This window comes from Eupeodes corollae, chromosome 3, assembly GCF_945859685.1.
Source record: "Eupeodes corollae chromosome 3, idEupCoro1.1, whole genome shotgun sequence".
Taxonomy (NCBI): Eukaryota; Metazoa; Arthropoda; class Insecta; order Diptera; family Syrphidae; genus Eupeodes; species Eupeodes corollae.
The window spans coordinates 136,893,143-136,914,798 of NC_079149.1; the positions used below are offsets into that span (position 1 = coordinate 136,893,143).

Here is a 21,656-nt window from a genome sequence, read left to right on the forward strand (position 1 = left end):
AATTCAATGATATGGCAACAACGAAAAACGTTTATATTGTTTGGGTGCCAAACAATAGAAAACCATACAAATCGTTTTGGAACATTTTTTAATCGAAATCAAAACAAAGTAATAATGCGTGTGTTAGATTGGTTAGAGAAAATGTATATTTTATCGAAAACAAAGTGCGTTGTTGGAATTCTATAGTTTGTTCTTCATTTATCGAAATCAATAGGAAATACACACACACAGTGATGTGAAGGAGCCCAGGAGACAAAGAGGAGGTGAGAGGAAATAGAATTTTCAATTTACATCTGCAAGAAGATTTTAAATACATTTTAATCGTTTAATCAGAAAATAAAGAAAATAAAAGGTTTGCATGTCAGCTTTTTTGTTTGGAAGAATTATGTTTCCTCTTGTAATTCTTGGGGATAAATGCCCAATATTCCTAATACCCCAACCCCCCAAATTTTTCAACATATGTACGTATTTGATATAATTGATTTCAAAACTGTAGTTTTGTGCAAATTATTTACTCTATTTTTATATGACATTACAGAATTTTGATTGGAGTTAAGAAATTTTGTATCAGTCTGAAAATTGAAAAACGAGTCCTTTGCAATTAATATAAGTCTACAGGGTTAGATGTCTCAAATTCTGTATTTCAAAAACTGTAAAATCATGGAATACTGTAATCCTAATACCTTATTTCTGAATTTCGCATCATCAAATACTCTTTCGTTTATTATTATTAATTATTTGTAGGCCACAAAAAGCAGCGCTCAGTTTTTTGAAAACCATACAAAATACTCCATCAGGCTTCAATAAAAAAGGCAAAAGATATAAAATAGGAACTGATATATCACACATTTACAAAAACATTCTCTAAAAGATAGACACAAAGTCAAAACATGATGTTCATTAAGACAATCACTTAAAACAGCTAACAACTCTTTAGAGACACCACAAACAAATTCACGATTATTCCAAGAATATTAACACTTTTACTTAACACTTGTACCCTTGTCTTAAAATTTTTTTTTTGGCAAGGAAGATTAAATGAAAAAATGTTATGGTACCTTATTTTAAAAAAATATTGTATTTCAAAATATGCTGTAAGTATTCTGAAAAACAAAAATTGTGTTGATAATTTTTTTCAAGAGCGCTTTTGAACAAACTTAATTTTGTTCATTCAGATTTCTTCTAAGAATTTTTACATAAACTTAAATATAGTATTATGACCCATTATAGTACCCGGGGGTGGTGGTTAGTTTGTAGGGCTGTCGCGCTAGAGGTCTTGGGTTCAATCTCTGTCTGTGCTTCCTTATTAAAAAAAAGTTTTCACAGGTACTGCCTCTTGCAAGGAATTGTCAAATCCTACAAGAGTAATTCTTGTCATGAAAAGTGCTTTCTCAAATTAGCCGTTGGATTCGTCTTAAAACTGTAGGTCCCCTTCATCCCTAACAACTTTACTTTACACAGAAATGGTTGAGAGTTGTAAGTCTCAATGGACTGTTGCTCCAACTAATTTATTTACTTTATTTTTATTATTTTACATCAACTTATTACAAATTGAAGTGTTAGAGGGCTTGAAAAAAATAGATTCCAATAAATTTATGTTGTATTTTCTGCATCAATTGAAGTTGACGTCGTTTTTAAGTGATTGTTTTACTCGGTTCCCACAACTCGTAACAGCATTAGTCCCACCAAAATACACAACATTAATTTTGCAACAACAATATTCGAACGAGTGGACGACGCTAGTAATGAATACCTCTTTGATCACAAAGTAAAAAAATTAATCTCAATATCTCCCCGCCTCCATTTATGTAAGGAACCTAATGTTCTTGTTCTTCAATCATTCCCGACCCAATCGCTTACATACGGTTAAGTGGTTAACTCCTAGTTTTAAGTAAAAGTTCTACTTGTGTTTGGCATATATCCTGCTGGAGCAATACCCTCAATTTTGCATTTTCAATTTTTTAAACATTTTTGAAGAGACGGAACAAATCATCATAAAAAGCCAATTGTTTCTTCGCCGATTGGATTTCCAAACAATAAATATCGGGCCAAGATTAAATCTTCCAAATTCAAAACGCAAAACAAGAAATATTCTTGGAATTGTCCAATTTTATTTTCTAAACAGAATAAATACTTAAATTAATAAAAGTAAAATTCGTACATAAATAAAACTTACAAATTGGTATTTTATAAAGGGCGAAACAAACAGGAATTAAAATATTATTTGATTGTTGACAACAGTTGATGAACAAATGAAAATATTGTATCAAAAAATCAATCAAGGGAAAATGATTGAAAAAAATTAAGCAAAGTGTTTTTGAAATACAGTAAAAAGTAAGTTGATGTTAAAAAAGCGTTGGCTTGATGACATTCCGGGGGCCGTCTGAAATCTACGTTGAAGACTTTAAGTCCAAAACAGCAAGCCTTCCTACGGATCTCTTTGATTTAATTGAACCATTCGATAGTTTGACATCTACAACTCGTACAATAGTATCTGGACCTGGGTAAACTTTCATTACACGACCTAGTTTCCAAAGTGATCGAGATTCATCTGGTTCAACCAAAATGACTAGGTCATCTACTTCTACATCTTTAGTATTTTTGTACCACTTCTTTCTTCTTATAATGTCAGGTAGATATTCTTTGTACCAACGCTTGACAAGTGATGACGTCAAATGGTGAGCTCTTCTGCTATAAAGTCTGCTACAAACATCATTTTCAGTGAAAACACCAGGGGCGGTCACATCTTTATCTTCTTCACCGAAAAGCATCATATTTGGGGTTAATAGTTTCGGATCTTCAGGGTCTACAGGCAAATGAGTTAAGGGGCGTCGATTTATCTGGGATTGGGCTTCCATAAGTGCATTTCTTAAAACATCTTCACGTGGTATTGTAGATTTTAAAATATAATTGACACTCTTCTTAATTGATTGAATTAGCCGCTCCCATGAACCTCCCATCCACGGAGAATAAGCTGGGATAAAACGCCAAAGAACGTTTTCATAGTTCGCAGAATATTCGCCTAGTTTATACTGCATCTCTTTGACATCCTTGTCCATCATGTTCTTAGCCCCAACGAAATTAAGACCATTGTCACTGTACAAAAATCGAGTTACCACTCGGTTGATGACAAAACGACGGACAGCCATTATACATTGGTCTAAACTGAGATCGTTAAGAAGCTCAATTTGCACAGCTCTGTAAGTAAGACACGTAAAAATCATACCGTATCTTTTCACTGTGCCACGCCCGAACTTAACCAATAAGGGGCCAAAACAATCGACTCCAACGTGAGTAAAAGGTCTTGAGTCAAACGCCAAACGAGCTTCTGGTAATTGTCCCATAAGTGGCATGACAGGTTTGGCTTTGAGCCGCTTGCATTCAAAGCACTTAGATCTCACCCTATCGATTGCTTTTCGAATGAATATAATCCATGCACGATCTCGGATGTCTGATATAGTTGTTGCTGTTCCCATGTGAAAATTAAGGTCGTGATGATGTTGTATGAGTACATCTACCAATGGATGATTATTCGGAAGAATGGCTGGATTTCTTGAAGCATACGAACAATTGGCTTTTTGGGCTCGCGAACGCATTTGAATTGTTCCTACTTCGTCTAAAAACGGTGACAAACTAAGGATGGAGCTTCTTGAAAATACCCTTCCATTCTTTTGAAGAGATAATAAGTCTTCGGGAAAGGCTTCACATTGTATTTTTCGAAAAAGCCAATTTTCAGCACGGGTGTATTCAGTTGGCGGTATGAAGACTTGTTTTTCGAACGGAATTTTCTTAATGACATCTTTGAATCTGTTCTTGTTCTTGTTGAGTGTAAGGTTTAATAGGCCATTCCGAAAATTCTTTCTTAAGAAAATCTGGACCAACAAACCACCTTGTAAGTTGATCTCCCATGGATTCATCAAACCATTTTGTTCCATCATCAGCAACATTGTCATTTGAACGGACATGATACCACTGTCGTGGAGATGAAGAATCAAGGATCTCTCCTACACGAGATGCAACAAAGGTAGGAAATTTGAATGTTGTTGAATGTATCCAAGAGAGAACTGTAGTCGAATCTGATAAAAACAACTCTTCATCAATTTTTATCGTATGCGATTGCTTTATTGTAGATACCAAACGGACTCCAAGGACAGCAGCTTGTAACTCTAACCTTGGAATAGTCAATTGCTTTACAGGTGCAACTTTAGCCTTAGCCATAACTTGCGATACTTCTACCTTTTCATTACATTCAAAGCGAAAATAGGCTACAGCAGCAAAAGCCTTTTCTGATACATCGACAAAAGTAATAAGGCTTACCTTGCAATCGTCAGGATTCAAAGAGATGTATCGACGTGGAATTCGGAGTCTTTCAATGTTCTTCAGCTCATTGATAAAAATTAACCATTTGGTTTGCAATTCGGATGAGATTGGCTCGTCCCAGTCAAAACCCTCTCGCCAAACCTCTTGAAGAATGATTCTACCTCTAATGATGTAGATTGAAATAAGGCCCAACGGATCGAACACTCGCATAATCGCACGAAGAATACGCCTTTTTGTGATGGCATTGGATGATAAGACCATCTCCTTTAAATCGTCATCTTCGGCAAGTCTGTAAAGAAAACAATCGGAAGAAGGTTGCCAAAACATTCCTAAGACCTTTGCGATATAACCCTCGCATTCGTTTGGATCGATGCTGACTAATTTAGTTTTGACTTGAGTTTCTGGCATCTGAGAGAGAAGTTCAAAGCTATTAGATTGTATAGAAACTAGATCAAAATGCATGGATTTGCAAATTCGTATGGCATCTCTGGTCACTGAGACTGCTTCTTCAACTGTGTTGTGGCTGTCAAAATAATCATCAACATATGTTCTTTTTGTCAAACCATCCACAGCTTCCGGACATTCTTCTTTAAAAAGGTTAGCATGATGGTTTTTGACGAACTGTGCACATGTGGGTGAACATCGAGGGCCGAACATCATAACTTGCATTATGTAAACCAATGGCTTTCTTGAAATGTCACCATCTCTCCAAAGTATTCTTTGACATTGCTGGTCTTCCTTTTTAATCTTAATTTGGTGGAACATTTCTTTGACATCAGCATTAACAGCAACTTTACGCTCACGGAATTTAAATAGACCAGCATGGAGAGGCACAAGGTTGTCAGGTCCTTTTAGGAGAAAAGTGTTGAGTGAAACCCCATCAACCTTAGCAGCCACGTCACATACACATCTTGGTTTTATTGGGAGTTTATTGGGATTTTCTACAATAAAAGTGGGTGTGTACCAAACTCGAGGCCACTTTATTGATAACTCTTGCTCCGAAGCGATTCTGGCGTAACCCTTTTCTAACAATGTTCGCATGTGATTGTTTTGCCATTCTAGTAAGTGTGGTTTCCTTTTCAAGGACTTTTCGAAACTGACAAGTCTTCTGAAAGCCATCGGATAACTATCTGGTAATTTTACATTGTCAGACTTCCATAAGAGGCCGATTTCATACTGACCATCCACTAGCTTGATGGAAGATTCCATTATGTCTATAGCTCTTTTTTCTTCACGACTCACAAAATCTCCCTTTGGTGGCTTCACTCCGAACTCTTCCGTTGAAAAATGCTGTTTCACTAGATCGTGTAAGCTCTCTTCAGGTTTGATTGCATCGTGAAAATAGAATTTCATTTTTGGTCGAGGAACATTGTGAACACAAGAAACGTGTGGATGCGAGACATAACCACTGCCAAAAACGATCCATCCGAGCCGCGTTTTCAGCGCACAGGGTTCTTGGTCGTTTCCGTGACGTTGACGTTGACCCAAAAGGAACTTTGCTTGATCGAGGCCAATCAAAATCTTAGGCTTGGCATCAACTAAATCCCCCAAAGGAAGTCCACGTAGATGAGGATACTTGCTTTTAAGATAATTAACATCTATCGATTGGCATGGCAAGTCCAAATCTTTGACAGTGAACACATTCTTCAAAATATGGCGTTTCGGATTTTTGACATCAGATACTTCTAAGCTTGTTCTCAAAGATTTTTCCTTACGTGTTACACCTTTCGTCCATTGGAGAGTTAGGTCTTCTGAAACACCGTCAAGATGCAAATCATCAAAGAGATCCTTTTCAAGCATCGTTAAGGATGAACCATCATCGAGAAAAGCGAAGGTATCCACAAAACGGTTGTCTCTACCATGAAGTCGAATTGGTGCAATCTTGAACAGTACTGAAGTATTCGAGCGAGCATGAGATGAATGAATGTGTGGCTGTGGACAAAACGCCGCAGCAGATGTATTGAGAGAATTGATTTCTTTGGATTGATGCAATAAAGGGTGATGACGACCAGAGCAACCATTTAAACCACAAGTTCTCTTCTTGGCGCAAACCCTCCAATTGTGCTTTGTAGAATCCAAACAAGTAAAACAAATAAAATTCTCTTTAACAAAGGCGAGTCTCTCCGATTCTGATGAGTCCTTAAAACTGACACATTCGTGGAGTGGATGTTGTTTTTTTGTACATTTCTTACACAAGATTTGAACGGCAGAAACTGAAGATTGTGCTTGATGAGTTAAAACTTGTTTTGAAGATTTCGCTGAACCTTGGTTTTTCTTGGTTTCAAAATTTGCACTAGTTATTGGCTTCATTAAATCAGGTGGCAAATCGATAACCTTTTCATTTAAAAATTCGGCAAATTGAACGAAATTTGCATTGAAGAAACCAGCTTTCTTCTTTTGCCACTCTTGGTATAAACCTGCACCTAGCTTACAGGCTAAATTGGTCATCACGTACCCATTGGTGAGGTCTTCTTCTCTATTCATGGACCTGACATCCGCGACGTAACCATTCACCTTCACTGCCCACAGACGAATTTTCGGATCACTCTTCGAAGCTAACTTGGGAAGATTCAATAAATCCGTGTTTAGATCGTGAACCAGGACATCACATCGTCCAAAAATGGCACGAAGAGATCATAATTGCGTCGGCGTCCGATGAATACTTTAAACGATCACATACCAATTGGTACGCTTCTCCTTTTAAGGCCTTTCGCAGTCGAGAAACGTTTTCTTTGTCGCTGAATTTTCCTTCAATAGTCGTAGACTTGAACACCTCTTCAAAATAAGGCCATTCACGCCTATTTTCGCCAGAAAATGTCGGAAGCTCTTGAACATTATTCCGATTCAGGATAGTGAGCAGCGTAGCCATTTCCTGACCTTGAATGGAAGTTGAAGGAAAAGAGAAATTCTCTATGACAGGATTAGGAGGAGAAAATAGCGGTGTGGATTGTGGAACTTTGAAAATAGGAACTTTATTAACATCGTTTAACAAGGCCTGATGATTTTGCTGAATCTTTTTTAAGATTTCCAACCTATCATTGTCCTTTTGAACATTAGCTGGAGATACACATGGTGGTGGTACATATGCAGAAAGTTTCACCTTCATTTCTTCAAGTTCTATACGCAAAGCTTCAATTTCTTTGTCTTTTCGAGAAGCTGCAGATTGAGCAACAATGGCAGCTTCCATAAACATGTCCAACTGTTTCAAAGAATCTGACAAATGAGGGCTTTGTTCTTCTTCTTGTTCGGGATTTCCTGATGTGGCTTTTTTAGCAACACAATCACTTTCCCCACAGTACCAAGGGGTATTAGTGTCATAGCGATCAGGATCAAAACCATGGCAAGAATAGTGCCACCATCGAAAACATTTATCACAACTTACCATAAAATCATCATCTAATTTTTGACAAGTTGGAGAACTGCAACATTTCTTCGATATCGGCATTGTTGCAATTTGTTTTCAATTTAAAATAAAATGATGTTTCTTCGCCGATTGGATTTCCAAACAATAAATATCGGGCCAAGATTAAATCTTCCAAATTCAAAACGCAAAACAAGAAATATTCTTGGAATTGTCCAATTTTATTTTCTAAACAGAATAAATACTTAAATTAATAAAAGTAAAATTCGTACATAAATAAAACTTACAAATTGGTATTTTATAAAGGGCGAAACAAACAGGAATTAAAATATTATTTGATTGTTGACAACAGTTGATGAACAAATGAAAATATTGTATCAAAAAATTTAGAAAAAACAATGAAATTTAAGCAAGGGAAAATGATTGAAAAAAATTAGGCAAAGTGTTTTTGAAATACAGTAAAAAGTAAGTTGATGTTAAAAAAGCGTTGGCTTGATGACACCAATCTTTCCTGAAAGTACCTTTTATTAGGAGCAAAACTCAAGATAAGTGAAGACGGTCGGCTGTCTAAATTTAATCGTTATTATTCAACTCATTGAGTATACGTTTTTAATGAGAGATTGCAACTTGTAGTTTGTTGGTCTCAAACGTCTTTAGCACAAAAAGCTGTTCCAAGGCAATTACATGTATGATTTATATTAAACATAATTCCCTTCCTTTTTTTCTCGACCTTCGTTTAGTTGGTAATACAATTTTTCTAAAAGTGACAAGTTCCACATTCAAAAACCGAAAACCAAAAACAAAAATAAATTCCCCAAATTGGTATAAAGTCTCTTATAAAAATTCTCAAAAACATATTATGTAGGAAGGTTTGTGCAGCATACGCGTTTATAGGAATTTGAGTTAAGCACAGCAATCAATGGTAATTGGGATGATGCACCAGCAGCATCATAAGCAGTGGGAAACTGGGAATTCATTAAAATCAGGACTAAATTACCGAAGCTCTGTTTGTTGTTTTTCTCGTTTTCTCTCACCATATACACCGCCACCACCGCCGCCACCGTCACAGTCACCGTCACCATCAGCGTCACTCACTTCCCTCTCAAGACCGTGATCCACCAACTCACTAAATGACTGACTGACTATCTGAAAGGCTAAATGGACTAAAAGACTAGTGGTTTACGCGTTTGACCATTCCACGCTTGGATCTTGAAGTTGCGAACTTTGCGCATCGCGCATCTGCACAGCACAGAATAATTCTGTGTTTGGTAAATTGGCAAATTGATGTGCCACAGAATGGAAGTTATTTCTCTTCGACAAGCAAAACGGTGACTATAAAATTTATTTTCAAATTAAAATGCCATTTTGTTGGAAAATAATTTTTAATTGATGGTGGCTCATTTTTTGATAAATATGACATGATCATGGCATTTGGTCATTTAATACGCTTGCTACATATCATTTGCCATATAGGCAGTATATTAAGTTGCAAATGTATATTTTCTCAATTCCTTTCAAAATGTTTATAGAAGCTGAAAACATTTTGATTTGCTAATTGTGGGAGATGATATTATAAAAGTAAAATGTTTAAATCGTTTTTATTTATTCTTCGTTTCGGTTGTTTTTTTGTTCTTAAAATTCCTTGAAAGTTTCGAAAAAGGTTTTTATGCAGGGGCGGAACTTCAATATTTTTTTTTATGTCATTTGGGCTGAACTTTGAAGCAACAATTTTTAAGTATCGGCTCCAGGGCATCTCGCGCTAAACTCGTGTGGGAATTTTGTTTACAATTCTTTGATGTTTCCACTCTGCCCGACCAGATGGGTATTGTTATAGGTGGTACGAGTATTTTGCAAAATCATTCGATCGTGTCGAGAGGTGCAACTTTAATCAGCTTAAAAGAGTCTTTTTTGCATTTGAAATGTTGTGAGGAAATAGTTGCTAAACCTTGTTCTTAGGAGAGTAAGTATTATTGATACTCTTATTTTAATATGTCATAAAAGTTTCTGATATTTTATTTTTTTTACTGTGCAAACATATATAATGTGTGTGCATTAGTTCTTATATGAATAACACAATTTGACCATTAAGGTTAATATTGTGGTTTATCCGATATATTTTGGTGTGCCACAGGGCTCGGTTTTGTCTCCGAAACTTATTCCTGTTGCTTAAAAATGAACTCTTACCTTAAACGTCAATTTGAATTAGACCCCGTGTTTATCTTGAACTTCCCATATGAAGTTTTTGTAATTGGTTTCATTCGTCGAAAATAAACTTGAAATTTTGAAATGTGTGTCCGTTTTAAGAACCCTAGAATATAAATAAAAGGTTTTTAGAGAGCTGTATGTGTGAGCGTGTGTCCACCAACTAAAAGTTGGTAAAAATTAATTTTGGGCTTGAATATCTTTACATTTATTAAAGATATTGGCTTTATACACATTTTTTAATGACTTCAAAATTATTTCATTAAAATAAAGCTTCGGTTTCCATCAATCACCGAAATCAAGCATCAGTGAGCGTGGTTAGTAAACAGATGGGGACCGTCTCGAAACCTACCGCGTTCTGTTGTTATGTGTTCTTTCTGTCTGTTCTTCTTTTTCTTATGTCCTTCTGTCTTGTATTAATGCCTTGGGCTGTTATCACCTTACATAGTCTAGTCGCTCAAGGTGCTGTGTTCTAAACTCTGTACATTGATATGCTGAGTAGTGTGTAATGTAATTTAATGTAAAATTTCAATGAAATACCATACATTTCTTAGAAAAATCCAATTTGTATTTTTAAAAAATAAAAGCTTGAAGAAATACTAATTAAATTGGTTTTCGACTTAAGTGCTTCGAAAACAAAAAAAGGTTTTTTTAATTAAACTTATTTTATCGTATATTTAGAATATATTGACTGTTGAAAGCTTTTAGTTTACTTTTTAGAAAACTCTAACAGAGATTACTTTTTTTCAAAAACTATACAAACCTTCCTTCCACACAAGTATCTTAAGAGTAGATATTGACTTCAAAACTTGTTTTAACAAAATGTTTGTAAAATTTTCTAAGAAGTATTTACCGAAGAGCCCGATTGGGAAATTATCAGTGCATTAGGTTCTAGACATTTCACTGTACATCACTTAAAAACTTTTGCATTTTTATTTGTTAACATCATTGAAACGTATTCTATGAATAATTTTACGAGCCCAATAAGTAAACCAGCTGCATTCTTCCCTTAAGTGAATTGTGAAATCCCATAAGTTAACTATTTTACCACATTTCGGAAGTGCTGTTAAAAATACAAATTATTTCTCCAAGTTCGATACAAAGTTGCATACATTTTTCGATGATAAGCATCTCTTAGTTAAGCTAATTTTTGTGTGTTATCTAAAAAAGTAATCTAAAACGATTTCTTGCAAGTTATTAGTTTTTTACACAAGAAGCTTCTTGAGAAAGTCTAAAGTTCCTCGCACTGATTTATAAACACCATTTACTGTACTATCTGTTACTAAATCTCTAAAAATTAGTGAAAGAAGCTGTCAACAGTTGAAAATATAAGAAAATATATTAATTAATTCAAATTGATTCATTTTCATTTCACAAGTCTCACAGCAAATTTCCCAAAAATAAAAACAGAAGTAAATTGACTATGCGATATCTGAAGGTATAACCAAACATATACATTTTATAATTTGTATCCATTTTAATATTTATCATTCATTTAATACTTTATGATAAGTACACAAATTATGGCATCTGCAAGCGATATCACGTCAATATTGAATGTCTCTATAAAAACAAAAACGAAAACAAAAAACCAACCTCTCACCATCAGTAATGAAAGGTTTGACAATTAACTTGCTTATTTATGTCTCTTTTCTGGGAGACAAAGAAACGCACAGGTGCTTGATTATATACGCGTATGGCAGGGCAGGAACCAGGGAAGGTCTTCTCTTATCGGTGGCCAAAATAACCATTCCTTTTATATGTAATTCTATACTTTCAGTAAACTTTTTTATCTCCTTTACATTCCATTTGGATAAAATGGAATTTCCCAACAAAAAAAAAACAACAACAACAACAAAACTGTTTTTAACAATTTATGGCCAAATTTTTTAGCCACTTACACTTAAAAGTTACCATAAGAAGACAATGACAAGTTCCAAACACATCTCAAGAATTATACGATAGACCAAAATAAAAATTGCCCATAAATTATACCAAATTAAAGAAAAGAATAGAAAAATAAAAATAAAAAACGCTGTGTTCAAAACCTTTAAAGTCTAAACAACATCCAATTCACACATCAATTTGCAATTCAAAATTATTCAAAGCGATCAATGTTCTGCTAACTGTCAACCGAAATCATCATAGATGATGATGATGATGATTCCAATCCGAATTCAAATCCGAATCCGAAAAATGAATCTCTGAATAAACTTATAAACTTCCACACCACATGAGTATAAGTATTCTGCTTCCCTTCTTTCCCCCCTACGAGAGTTAAAGATACTTTCATCACAAATCATTAAATCAAATCAACATCTGCAGTGAAAAGCTATTCCACTGCATCTGCAATCTGCATACTGCATACTGCGCGCATAAAAATGCACAAATTGTGCATTCAGCGTACTTAAAGTCGGAAAATTATTGTAAGATCGCTCTCTGCACCGGAGACCACATCATAAAGTGCTTATACTCGTGTACCTAACTCCTATACGATTATATGGATGCAAAAGATGGGAAAAACTTGTTTAGAAATGTCATTCTTCATGCCGCTTCGAATCACACTTCAAACCGTTGCTTGCTTGCTGGCATTGTTTGGCTTGTTCGCGGGCTTACTTGCATACCTATGCGATACCTACATATACTCAAGAGTTAAGACTCAACTCGGTCTACGTTGGTTGTTGGCCAAAGAGTCATATCCAGTCAGAGCCAGCTTTTAAGCCGTCTCTCATGATGGTTCCAGTTGGATGGAGCAAGGCGCGCGGTCGGTGGTGTGACGCCGCACCGCGGCGGGACATGAGTATATGTAACTATGCACAAGACACAACCAACCTGTCGAATCCAATTGAAAACGTGTAAAACACTCAATACACACGTATTTACCTACGTCAAGGTGCCCAGATGTGGACATGAGCAATATCTGCAGAATGCCATAAGTTTCGAGAAGCGCGATCGCTTCGAATCCAAAACCAAATTCGAAGCTGAATCCGAATCAGAATCCAAAACCATCGAGCCATCGACCATCATCCACTATCCACATAATCGCCATATTAAACATATAAACCTTCCCCTTCTAACCCACACTCATTCAAAATGCTCCCTATACACAGTATACTATATACACCCACCATCACACACTCGAAAACCTGATAAAAGTAGTATCTTCTCTTGCCCGGCCCGGCCAGTATGAGATACTACGGATTGGCTCGATCGTTGGTTTCGTTCAGTGCCGGAATTTGACAGGTACAATGGGCCCATGAAGAAATTATTCAATTCAATATTGGATTTATAAATTTTGTTCTACTTTTGGGTTTGATCGGTTTTGATAGCGTTTTTTAGTCTCTTCAAAACTAGTTTAACGAACTGGTTTATAAGAGTTTCACATTTTAGGTTGTTCTAAGTTTTGATTTAGATATCATTCAAATCACAATAGTGTTTGGATAATACAAATTTTGCTGAAATTCAGTACAACATTTCTGAAAAACTTTTAATTTAAAACCCTTTTTAAGCTACTTAGTTTTGCCCTTTATTACAAAATAACTTTTGAAGTCGGAACTTTCTAAAGAAACTATTTCAAAAATTGAGTTTACTGATAAACATATTTTGTTCAATTCAAGAGTTTTTTTAAGTTTCAGTTAAAAAATAATTTTTAAATTAAACGTAGATCAAAAATGTTCAATATAGAAAAACCAAAAAAATCAGAAGAACATATTTCAAAAGTGCATATTTACTACAATTTGTATAGACTTATCATATACATTTCGATTCGCGTCGCTATTGGGAAATGTAAAACATTTTGAGGTACACAAGAATTGAAAAACATCAATTCCGACTTTTTTCCTATAGCCAATACAACCTTGTCTCCTAATTATGACAACATGGAAGAAATATCCACTTTCTTCTATGGTCAAAAATGTTTGCCCAAAACCTAACAAATAATCGATCTAAAAGGAGGATCGCTTGCTCTCAACTGCTGCCGTGGTTTCTGGGCACCATGTTTCAGTCTAAAACGTCTTTAGAAAGTCATAGAATGATTGCAAAAAGTGTTTGAAATGAGGTATTAGAGACAAAAACTACATTCGCAACTGAGCATGAGCAATTTGTAAGGAACGATTCTGAAGCTTCATTTAGTAGCTACATGCAGTGATAAATTCTTATCGTTGGAAAGGCAAATTCGTTTCAAATGCAAAATGTGCTTCCCTGACTTGTTCACGAAAAAGGTTGTTCACTTTGATTGATGTCAGAATTTTTAAGGAAGTACAGTTTTGTTTGATTTTAAATATATTTTTCGAATTTACTTTTTTTTTGGGCTAAGAACTCTGTTTTACATTGATGTTTAGTTTCAAAAGTAGCTTACTTGGCTTCTTAAACTGTCAAAGCTTAAAGAAGAGTGTATAATTTTAAAGGCCTAGAGAAATATGTTTCCATATTACAATTTACTTATTAATTTTGAATTGTTATGATCAAATAGTCATATAAACTTTTTATATGATTAGTATTAGAATCTTGAACACCCACATAAAAACTAGAACTGTAAGACTCCAAGTCTCAAAAATCCACAAGTTCGAGATTTCAAAATTAAAATTTGGAAAATGTATGATAACACTCAAAAGAATTTAAACATTCCTGGCCTTTCCATTTTATAAACTTAGAAGAAGATTATATGTTTTCAGAATTTCGAACCTTTCAAATTTTAATTTTCGTTGTTCTGTTAGGACTTTTATCGCCCATTTTTCTCTAAAAAATTGTCTTCAAAGTTTGTGGTCTATGATGTGAAGGACATTGCCAACATTTTGGAGAAATAAAGTCGATCATATTTACAAAGGGAATATGCTGTTTTTTGTATCGGTTAAAAATTGCAAAGATTTACATATTTGGATTTTAAAACTTCCGAGAATTATTATTTAATATCATGAAAAAATCAAGTAAACATTTTAATTGTTTTAAAAGTGTACCGGTTAATATTTCAAAGATCTCAGATCTTCTTCAAACAAATATCTCGTTTTTATTGTCAATATTTTGAGAATAGAATTTGAATGATTCGATGTTTTAGGTATTCTCCACCACACACTTCAATAAAGGAAGACAAAAAACAAAGCTTATTTGATTTCTCGGTGAAAATTAATAGTGAATTAGAATTCTGTAAATCGGACTGATTACAATTCTCAGAAATCTTAGAAATATAAACTAGTCTAAATTCAAAATGTCAGTTTAAACTTTTTCATATTAATTTGGAAATTCCATTTTTTCACTCAGTTCATATTTTACTTTATAAAATGTGTTCCTTGGCGAATATTTTGAAAAAGTGTCAATTTAGGTGCCGCACTTGACTTGTATGCTCTTAAACATTGTAAAATCCTTTAATATTTTCAGATCAATCAGTCTTTTGACAGTTACTGTCAATGAGAAACGACCAGAAGTATTACAAATTTTGTGTTCAAGTGATTGGTTGATTTTGTGACAATTTAATTGTCAAATAGCAAACCAATTTATTTTTAAGTTCGCCTAGAAGATTTGTTATGCATGACAAATCTAAAATTATCTTGACAACCAACAATTGGCAACTTCAAAACTGAGTTGCATCGTTTGACATTATCACACAAACTTTAAGTTTAAACTGTTGTAAGATATTTGGGACAGTTTGAAAACTGACAGAACTGTCACAATATTTTAAGATATGAGAATCGTGTGTACTTAGCTTCAGTTCTAAACAGATCATCATTCTGAAAATATCGAAAACTGCAATTCAGCACACTTGATCAGCTGAGAAGTGGTTACCAAGTTGCATGATTAATTTTAAAATCTAGAGCCTTTACACACCCCATACTTCTGGATCCGACCCTGAATGTGTTTTAATAGTGTGAGTTTATTTGCTACATTGTGGCTTGTTGCTGGTTCGATGCGAGCCCGATCGATGACGACGACGCGACGGAGGCCGGAGACGGAGACGGTAACGACGACAACGATGAAGAAAACGACACGACGACAACGATAGATGGAAAGGCAAGGTAAGGCGAGCGATAGGTGAAGGCGAGGCGACTACAGTGCGGCAGAGGTGTGTGAGTGAGAGAGGGGGCAGCACAGGTCCGTGTAGAGTACACGGTGCGACGGACGTTTAGTTGTATCGTGGACTTTGTTAACATTGCGCGCGCATATACACAGAATCGACGACGCTCTCCAGAATCAGAGAATCAGGCGGCCCAGTCCCAGTTCCCAGTCCCTGTCCCAGTGCGTGGCAACAATTAACATTAAACCGATGATCAACACTGATTTCCATATAAAAATTATAATAACTGTGCACATTTAATTAGCGAGAGTTTCATCGTCAGAGCCGGCTAATTTTAATTTGTTGTCTGATTTTTTTTTTTTTTTGTCTGACGATCCACGAGCCTGTCAGAGTGTCAGCCTGTCGCTGTCGGGATCGGGAGCAAGATCCAAGAGAACATTTCACACGCGACGAACTCACTCAAGATCAAGACTCAACGACACGATTATACGATGACAAAAGTCAATAAATAGGGTGTTGTTTGCTTTGTTTAAGTTTGCTTTCGTGTTGGGCTTCATAATAATTCGTGGGATCATATATCGTAGCGTTGTGTGTCGTGATTATTGTTGTTGTTTTATTTTGTTATTGTTGTTTTGCGTTGTTGTTTTTGTTGGTGTTGTTGATGTTTTGTTTGACGACTTGTGCTGCCCGCTTTGATGGTGATTATGATGAGGTAGATCTTGTCTGACAGATGCAGATGAATTATTACCTATCTTTGAGATACTTTTGGCTATCATTGAAATATTGTTGAAAAATAACAAAACAAACACTTGTAGAATTAAAACAAACACTTGTTGTTTAAATTATAGTTGTGTTTTGAATTTGTGTGGAATTTTTGTTGGACGTTTTTTCCCCTTGCTGATTCACCATTGCCATATTGGGCTTTACGAGCTAAGACCAACACGACGACGAAGACCAAGAGTGATTTATGGTCGCGTGTCATCTGAAAATTTCATGTTCATATCGTCCTGGACGTTCGTTTTGTTTGTTGTCTATGCGTAGGTGTGTAGTATTGGCAATCTGAAGTGAACTGAACCAAAGTGGTATCCCACTGTGCGCGGAACATTATGGAGCAAATTGCCGTGAGCGATATGCAGCACCAGCAGAGCACAGCCAGCTTGGTAACGACCAGCAATTCAGGCTCAGCGGACTACAATTGCTTATCAATAGTGGGTGGAAAAATGCGCAACAACTTGGGGAGTGCGGGCAACAACAGCAACAATAATACACTCGCTTCGTCGTTGGTGGAGATTTCAGAACCTGTTGCAGTAAGTGCCGGTGGCATTGAAGCCAGTTCAGACTCAGATTCCCCCACAATGTACTCCTCCTCGTCGTCGAGAACAACTTCCAATTCAATGGCCAACAATGCGTCGAACGATCTGGCAGCAGCTGCTGCAGTTGTACTCTCGCTGCAAGGAACGATGGTATCTAGTTTGCAGCAGGCAGCGATGCTACCTGCCAATTCGCCAGCTGCAGCTGCTCTCAACTTGCAAGCACTCGAATCGTATTTGGCCCTTCAACACATCACCGGAAAGTCGGATGTGTTTCGCAACAGCAACCAGGAGCAGGCAAAGGCCGAACTGGCCAGCGATCTCGGAGACTGCGACGATCTCAATCTCTTGGAGAGCGACGAGCAGCTGTCTTTTGAATCGACGATAGACACAACAGCAGTTGACGGCCTCCAAGGGCTCGACACAACATACAATAACCTTATGATAAACGCCACCACAAGCTCATCATACCATCCATCGCACTCGGAAACTTTGCAGGCAGCCATGCTGCACGACAAGATGCTTCTCAACAATACCCAGTCGCATCAGTCGCAGTCGTCATCAGCATCAGCATCGTCCAGCTTGAAACGTTACCTGCCTTCTTCAACATCAACGTCATCTGTCAAAAGCCTGCCCAGTCTATCATCCTCCTCCGCATCAGCGTCGTCCTCATCAACTGTCACAACATCAACCGCAGCGACGGCGTCTGCATCTGTATCTGCGACGGCGGCGCAACAAAATCAGGCGTCTGCAGCAACATCAGTTTCGGGCATCCAGCAGCAGCGCTCAAAGAAGCAATTCATATGCAAGTTCTGCAATAGACAGTTCACAAAATCCTACAACCTTCTCATTCATGAACGCACCCACACCGATGAACGCCCCTACTCTTGTGATATTTGCGGCAAAGCCTTCCGCCGACAGGATCACCTTAGAGACCACAGGTTTGTTATGCAAATCCTTTGTTTGCTTTTTATAAATCTGTTTTGCTTTCTTTCTTTCTTTCTTTCTTTCTTGGTTTAACTTGGCTTTTAACTCTCTTTTAACCCTTATACTCCCCCACATAATCCCCATTAATAACAACTGACAGCCAAATAATTACTGCGGCATAAATCACGCCAGCCGTGTCGTGTCGTCGTGTCAGATGATACGGCACTTGTTGCGCCTTTATCTCCACAAAATCGACACATTTATCAATTTGGGCACACACAAAACACAAAACACAAAATACAAAACAAGCAACAAGGTCTTAACGTGCTTAATCTCCTCATTGTGTTCATTATTTCAACATGAGCTGTCGAAATTTAGATAGCACTGTTTGATTTTGACAATAGCTCACCTTTTAAAAAAGTTCTTCCTTTTATACTGAAGCAAAGCAGACTTGTTCGATGGTTTGGTTGGTTATGTGTTATCACGTTCGATGTACCGACGGCAAAACGAGTTCCCAATTCTCAAGATCTCCATAAATCTTAAGCTCATTATAAAGATTGTGAGACTAACCAACCAAAAAAATTTAAAAAGGGGGAATAACAAACAACCATCAGGAGAGGTATCTGCGGACCTAATAAATTGTCCGCCAGTTGTTTTGGGTCATTATGTCGCCTTCGAGAAAAAGGCTTAATCCTCCTTAAATCATCATCACTGTTAGAATGCAAAGTAATCTGATTTTTTTGGTCGATGGTCGATCTTACCTGAAGCTGAAGCTGAAACCATGAAACCAAAAGCCGAGAGAGAGTCCGAAATTTTTTAAATGAATGAGTCAGGCTTTAGGCAGGATTCAGGTACAACATGCCGAGAGATATGGAGATATTTTATTTATATGCTTTGGCATCCGTAGATAAAACCAATAAAAGTGCATGTGACCAGACCATAGTCCTCCTCCCATATCGAACATCATTGAATTCGAAGTGGGCTTCCATTCCAAAAATCCATATCCATTTTTGAGATGCGAGAGAATCTATACGTCGCATCGGTCGCGTTGTCCGGTGTGTCCAATAAATAAAAATAATAATTGTCATATAAAAATGTTTCCAAAAATTTAAGAATTCATAAGATGGTCCAGGTCATAAATTTTCAAATGAAAACACCTACGAAGCATATGGGGCGCCATCGGGAGTTAAGTTTTTTTTGTTGTTCCTTCTTTTATTTTGTTTTCCATTCTCTCTGGAGGTTTTATAGAGTAGGATAGTATCCCGGAGGGACCTGATGGGACACACGCATATTGTATATGATTAGAGGGGACCATCCAGTATTTTTCTTTTTTCTTATTTAAGTTCTGGCGTTCATAACTCGAAGAATTTATGGCAGCCTTAAACCTGTTATGGTGACAAGTAAATATACAAAAGTTTCTGGACTTCCAAGAGCGTAACTTCGGAGGAGACGGCTCTACGCTGCTATAAATGACACCACTATTTATATTGTCCACCGTTTTGGGTTTCACATTATATTGGAATCAATTTCCAAGTTAAGCCTTTTTATCAGTAGGAGCACCTAAATGAATTCATAAAATAAGTTAACGATTTAAAGTTGGATAAATAAGTTTGGAATTAAATTAGTTATGCTCTTTCTTAGCCAAGCAAATTATATACTTTAGTTTAGTTTATTGTTTTCGTGACCGTCGGTGTCGCCCGCCGCTTAGTAAAATTCTTCCTTTGCGAAAATGAACGCATGGCAAATTGAGGCAAATATGTCGAATTTTTTTTAAAGACTTGCCAAACAAGAAAACAATTTTTACTCACGTTTGTTTACACGTCCTGAGCTCGTCCACGTTCTCGTATCATTTCCAGTTTCGATACAACTTATAAAGTTTACTATTTGGTGACTTGAATTGACTTTTTGAAAACGGTTAAATTTTACAAGTTCAATAATTAGCAGCTGGAAAGATAATTCATTTAGAATAACTAACATCAAAAAATTAAACACTCATGTTTTTGGTTAAAGGGTAACTATAACTTTATTTAAGTTTCAGAACTGCAACTTATTTGAGCTGCACCCGCAATACGTGGAATTTAAACACGCACGAAGAACTAACAACTTCTATTTAATTGATTTAAAAGAAAAATCAAACTCACCTAAAACACTTTTCGCTTGATCGAAAATGGAAACCTAAGGACAATTAATTCTGCTTTACTGAAACGCTTTATCCTTTTTACTAAAATATCGTATTTCACTGAGTTTCTAAAATAAAAGAGAGAATCCGAAATTGCAAATGAAGAAACACTTTTTCGCAAAATATAAATTGAACTACTTTTTTATGGAAAGCTTTTAATAATTTCCTTACTTTCTGAACACGCCCAAACAGTGACAGTTTACAAATAAAACAACAAACAAACCGAATTCTGGCAAACAGGACTATAATTTTGAAATGTCAAAACACAGAAGACATACGGATTTAGCAACCGTTTTGTTATTTGAACTTTAAAATATAAAGATTAAATAAGATGCTATGGTGGACGAAATTTAACCTTTATATCTTTTTTAAAACGCTCTAACATTGTCGTTTAAAATCTAATGTCAATTTTGACATATTTTTAGCTGTCATACAGATTCAATTTATGACTTTATCCAGATTTTATTTTATTTTTGATTTTATCTAGATTATGTTTTAACTCCGCATTGATTTTTCTTAACAAGGCTTTGAATAAACATTTTAATTTAACTCTGTCATAGCTTTTTTATTATCTCTATACTTTTACATGCATTTTTATATCTATCTAAACATATCTATACATTCTCGCTGCAGGTACATCCACTCAAAGGAGAAACCATTCAAATGCACCGAATGCGGAAAGGGTTTCTGTCAATCTCGCACCCTGGCTGTCCATAAAATTCTACATATGGAAGAATCACCGCACAAATGTCCAGTGTGCAATCGCAGCTTCAACCAGCGCTCAAATCTAAAGACACATCTTCTAACCCACACCAATATCAAGCCATACAACTGCGGCTCCTGTGGCAAGGTATTCCGTAGGAATTGTGATCTCCGGCGTCACAGTCTAACCCACAATCTGACATCGGGTGCTGTTGGTCTCAATGAATCGCCGTCAGAGACGATCATTATCAATGACAGAAATGCTGCCCTTGAAAAGGAACAACATGTCGTCGAATAGAAATAGAAATCATGTACAATAAAATAATAATAATCTCGACCCATCACTATTATAATATAAAATAATTGTATCTCTATCTCACTCTCAATATTGTGATCGTTCAATATCAATATGTCATTGTCAACTGTCATATACTTGGAATCAATTGCATTATTATAAGCTGGCTGACGCAGACTGTAAATAGTTTTTGTTTGTTTCCTTCTCATTCTTTAGCATCGACTTAGAAAGAGATAACTAAATGATATTTGCTACACAATGAAAATAAATAGAATGCTTTTTAAGAGCGCCCTCTAGATTAAGCTATTTAGATTATAAGTTGAACAAAAAATATATGTATGTTTACAGTTAAA

At 36.1% G+C, this 21,656-nt stretch overlaps 3 protein-coding genes across 3 annotated transcripts; 1 reads left to right on the top strand and 2 right to left on the bottom strand.

Annotated features, from left to right (window-relative positions):
* Positions 1-2,390: 2,390 nt before the first annotated feature.
* On the bottom strand, positions 2,391-3,596 carry LOC129950836 (uncharacterized). The gene has a single exon (XM_056062755.1). It carries the CDS (start codon positions 3,594-3,596, stop codon positions 2,391-2,393), a length of 1,206 nt encoding a protein of 401 aa, XP_055918730.1.
* A 193-nt stretch (positions 3,597-3,789) lies between these two features.
* LOC129950838 (uncharacterized) lies at positions 3,790-7,765 on the bottom strand. The gene is made up of 2 exons (XM_056062756.1): positions 7,001-7,765; positions 3,790-6,879 (listed from the first exon to the last, which is right to left on the bottom strand). Exons 1-2 carry the CDS (start codon positions 7,763-7,765, stop codon positions 3,790-3,792), a joined length of 3,855 nt encoding a protein of 1,284 aa, XP_055918731.1.
* Positions 7,766-15,942: 8,177 nt separating this feature from the next.
* On the top strand, positions 15,943-21,656 carry LOC129949560 (protein sister of odd and bowel). Its single transcript, XM_056061100.1, has 2 exons — positions 15,943-18,141; positions 20,940-21,656. The coding sequence occupies exons 1-2, from the start codon at positions 16,997-16,999 to the stop codon at positions 21,304-21,306; spliced, it is 1,512 nt and encodes a 503-aa protein (XP_055917075.1). The 5' UTR covers positions 15,943-16,996; the 3' UTR covers positions 21,307-21,656.

Bases quoted from the DNA above. Each gene is read 5' to 3' on its own strand.
- LOC129950838 (XM_056062756.1), bottom strand. From the start codon at position 7,765: ATGCCGATATCGAAGAAATGTTGCAGTTCTCCAACTTGTCAAAAATTA. The intron at 6,880-7,000 runs GTATGTGATCGT...AATCTTCCCAAG, and splicing joins AAGGAGAAGCGTACCAATTG to TTAGCTTCGAAGAGTGATCC.
- LOC129949560 (XM_056061100.1), top strand. From the start codon at position 16,997: ATGGAGCAAATTGCCGTGAGCGATATGCAGCACCAGCAGAGCACAGCC. The intron at 18,142-20,939 runs GTTTGTTATGCA...TTCTCGCTGCAG, and splicing joins GATCACCTTAGAGACCACAG to GTACATCCACTCAAAGGAGA.
- LOC129950836 (XM_056062755.1), bottom strand. From the start codon at position 3,596: ATGCGTTCGCGAGCCCAAAAAGCCAATTGTTCGTATGCTTCAAGAAAT.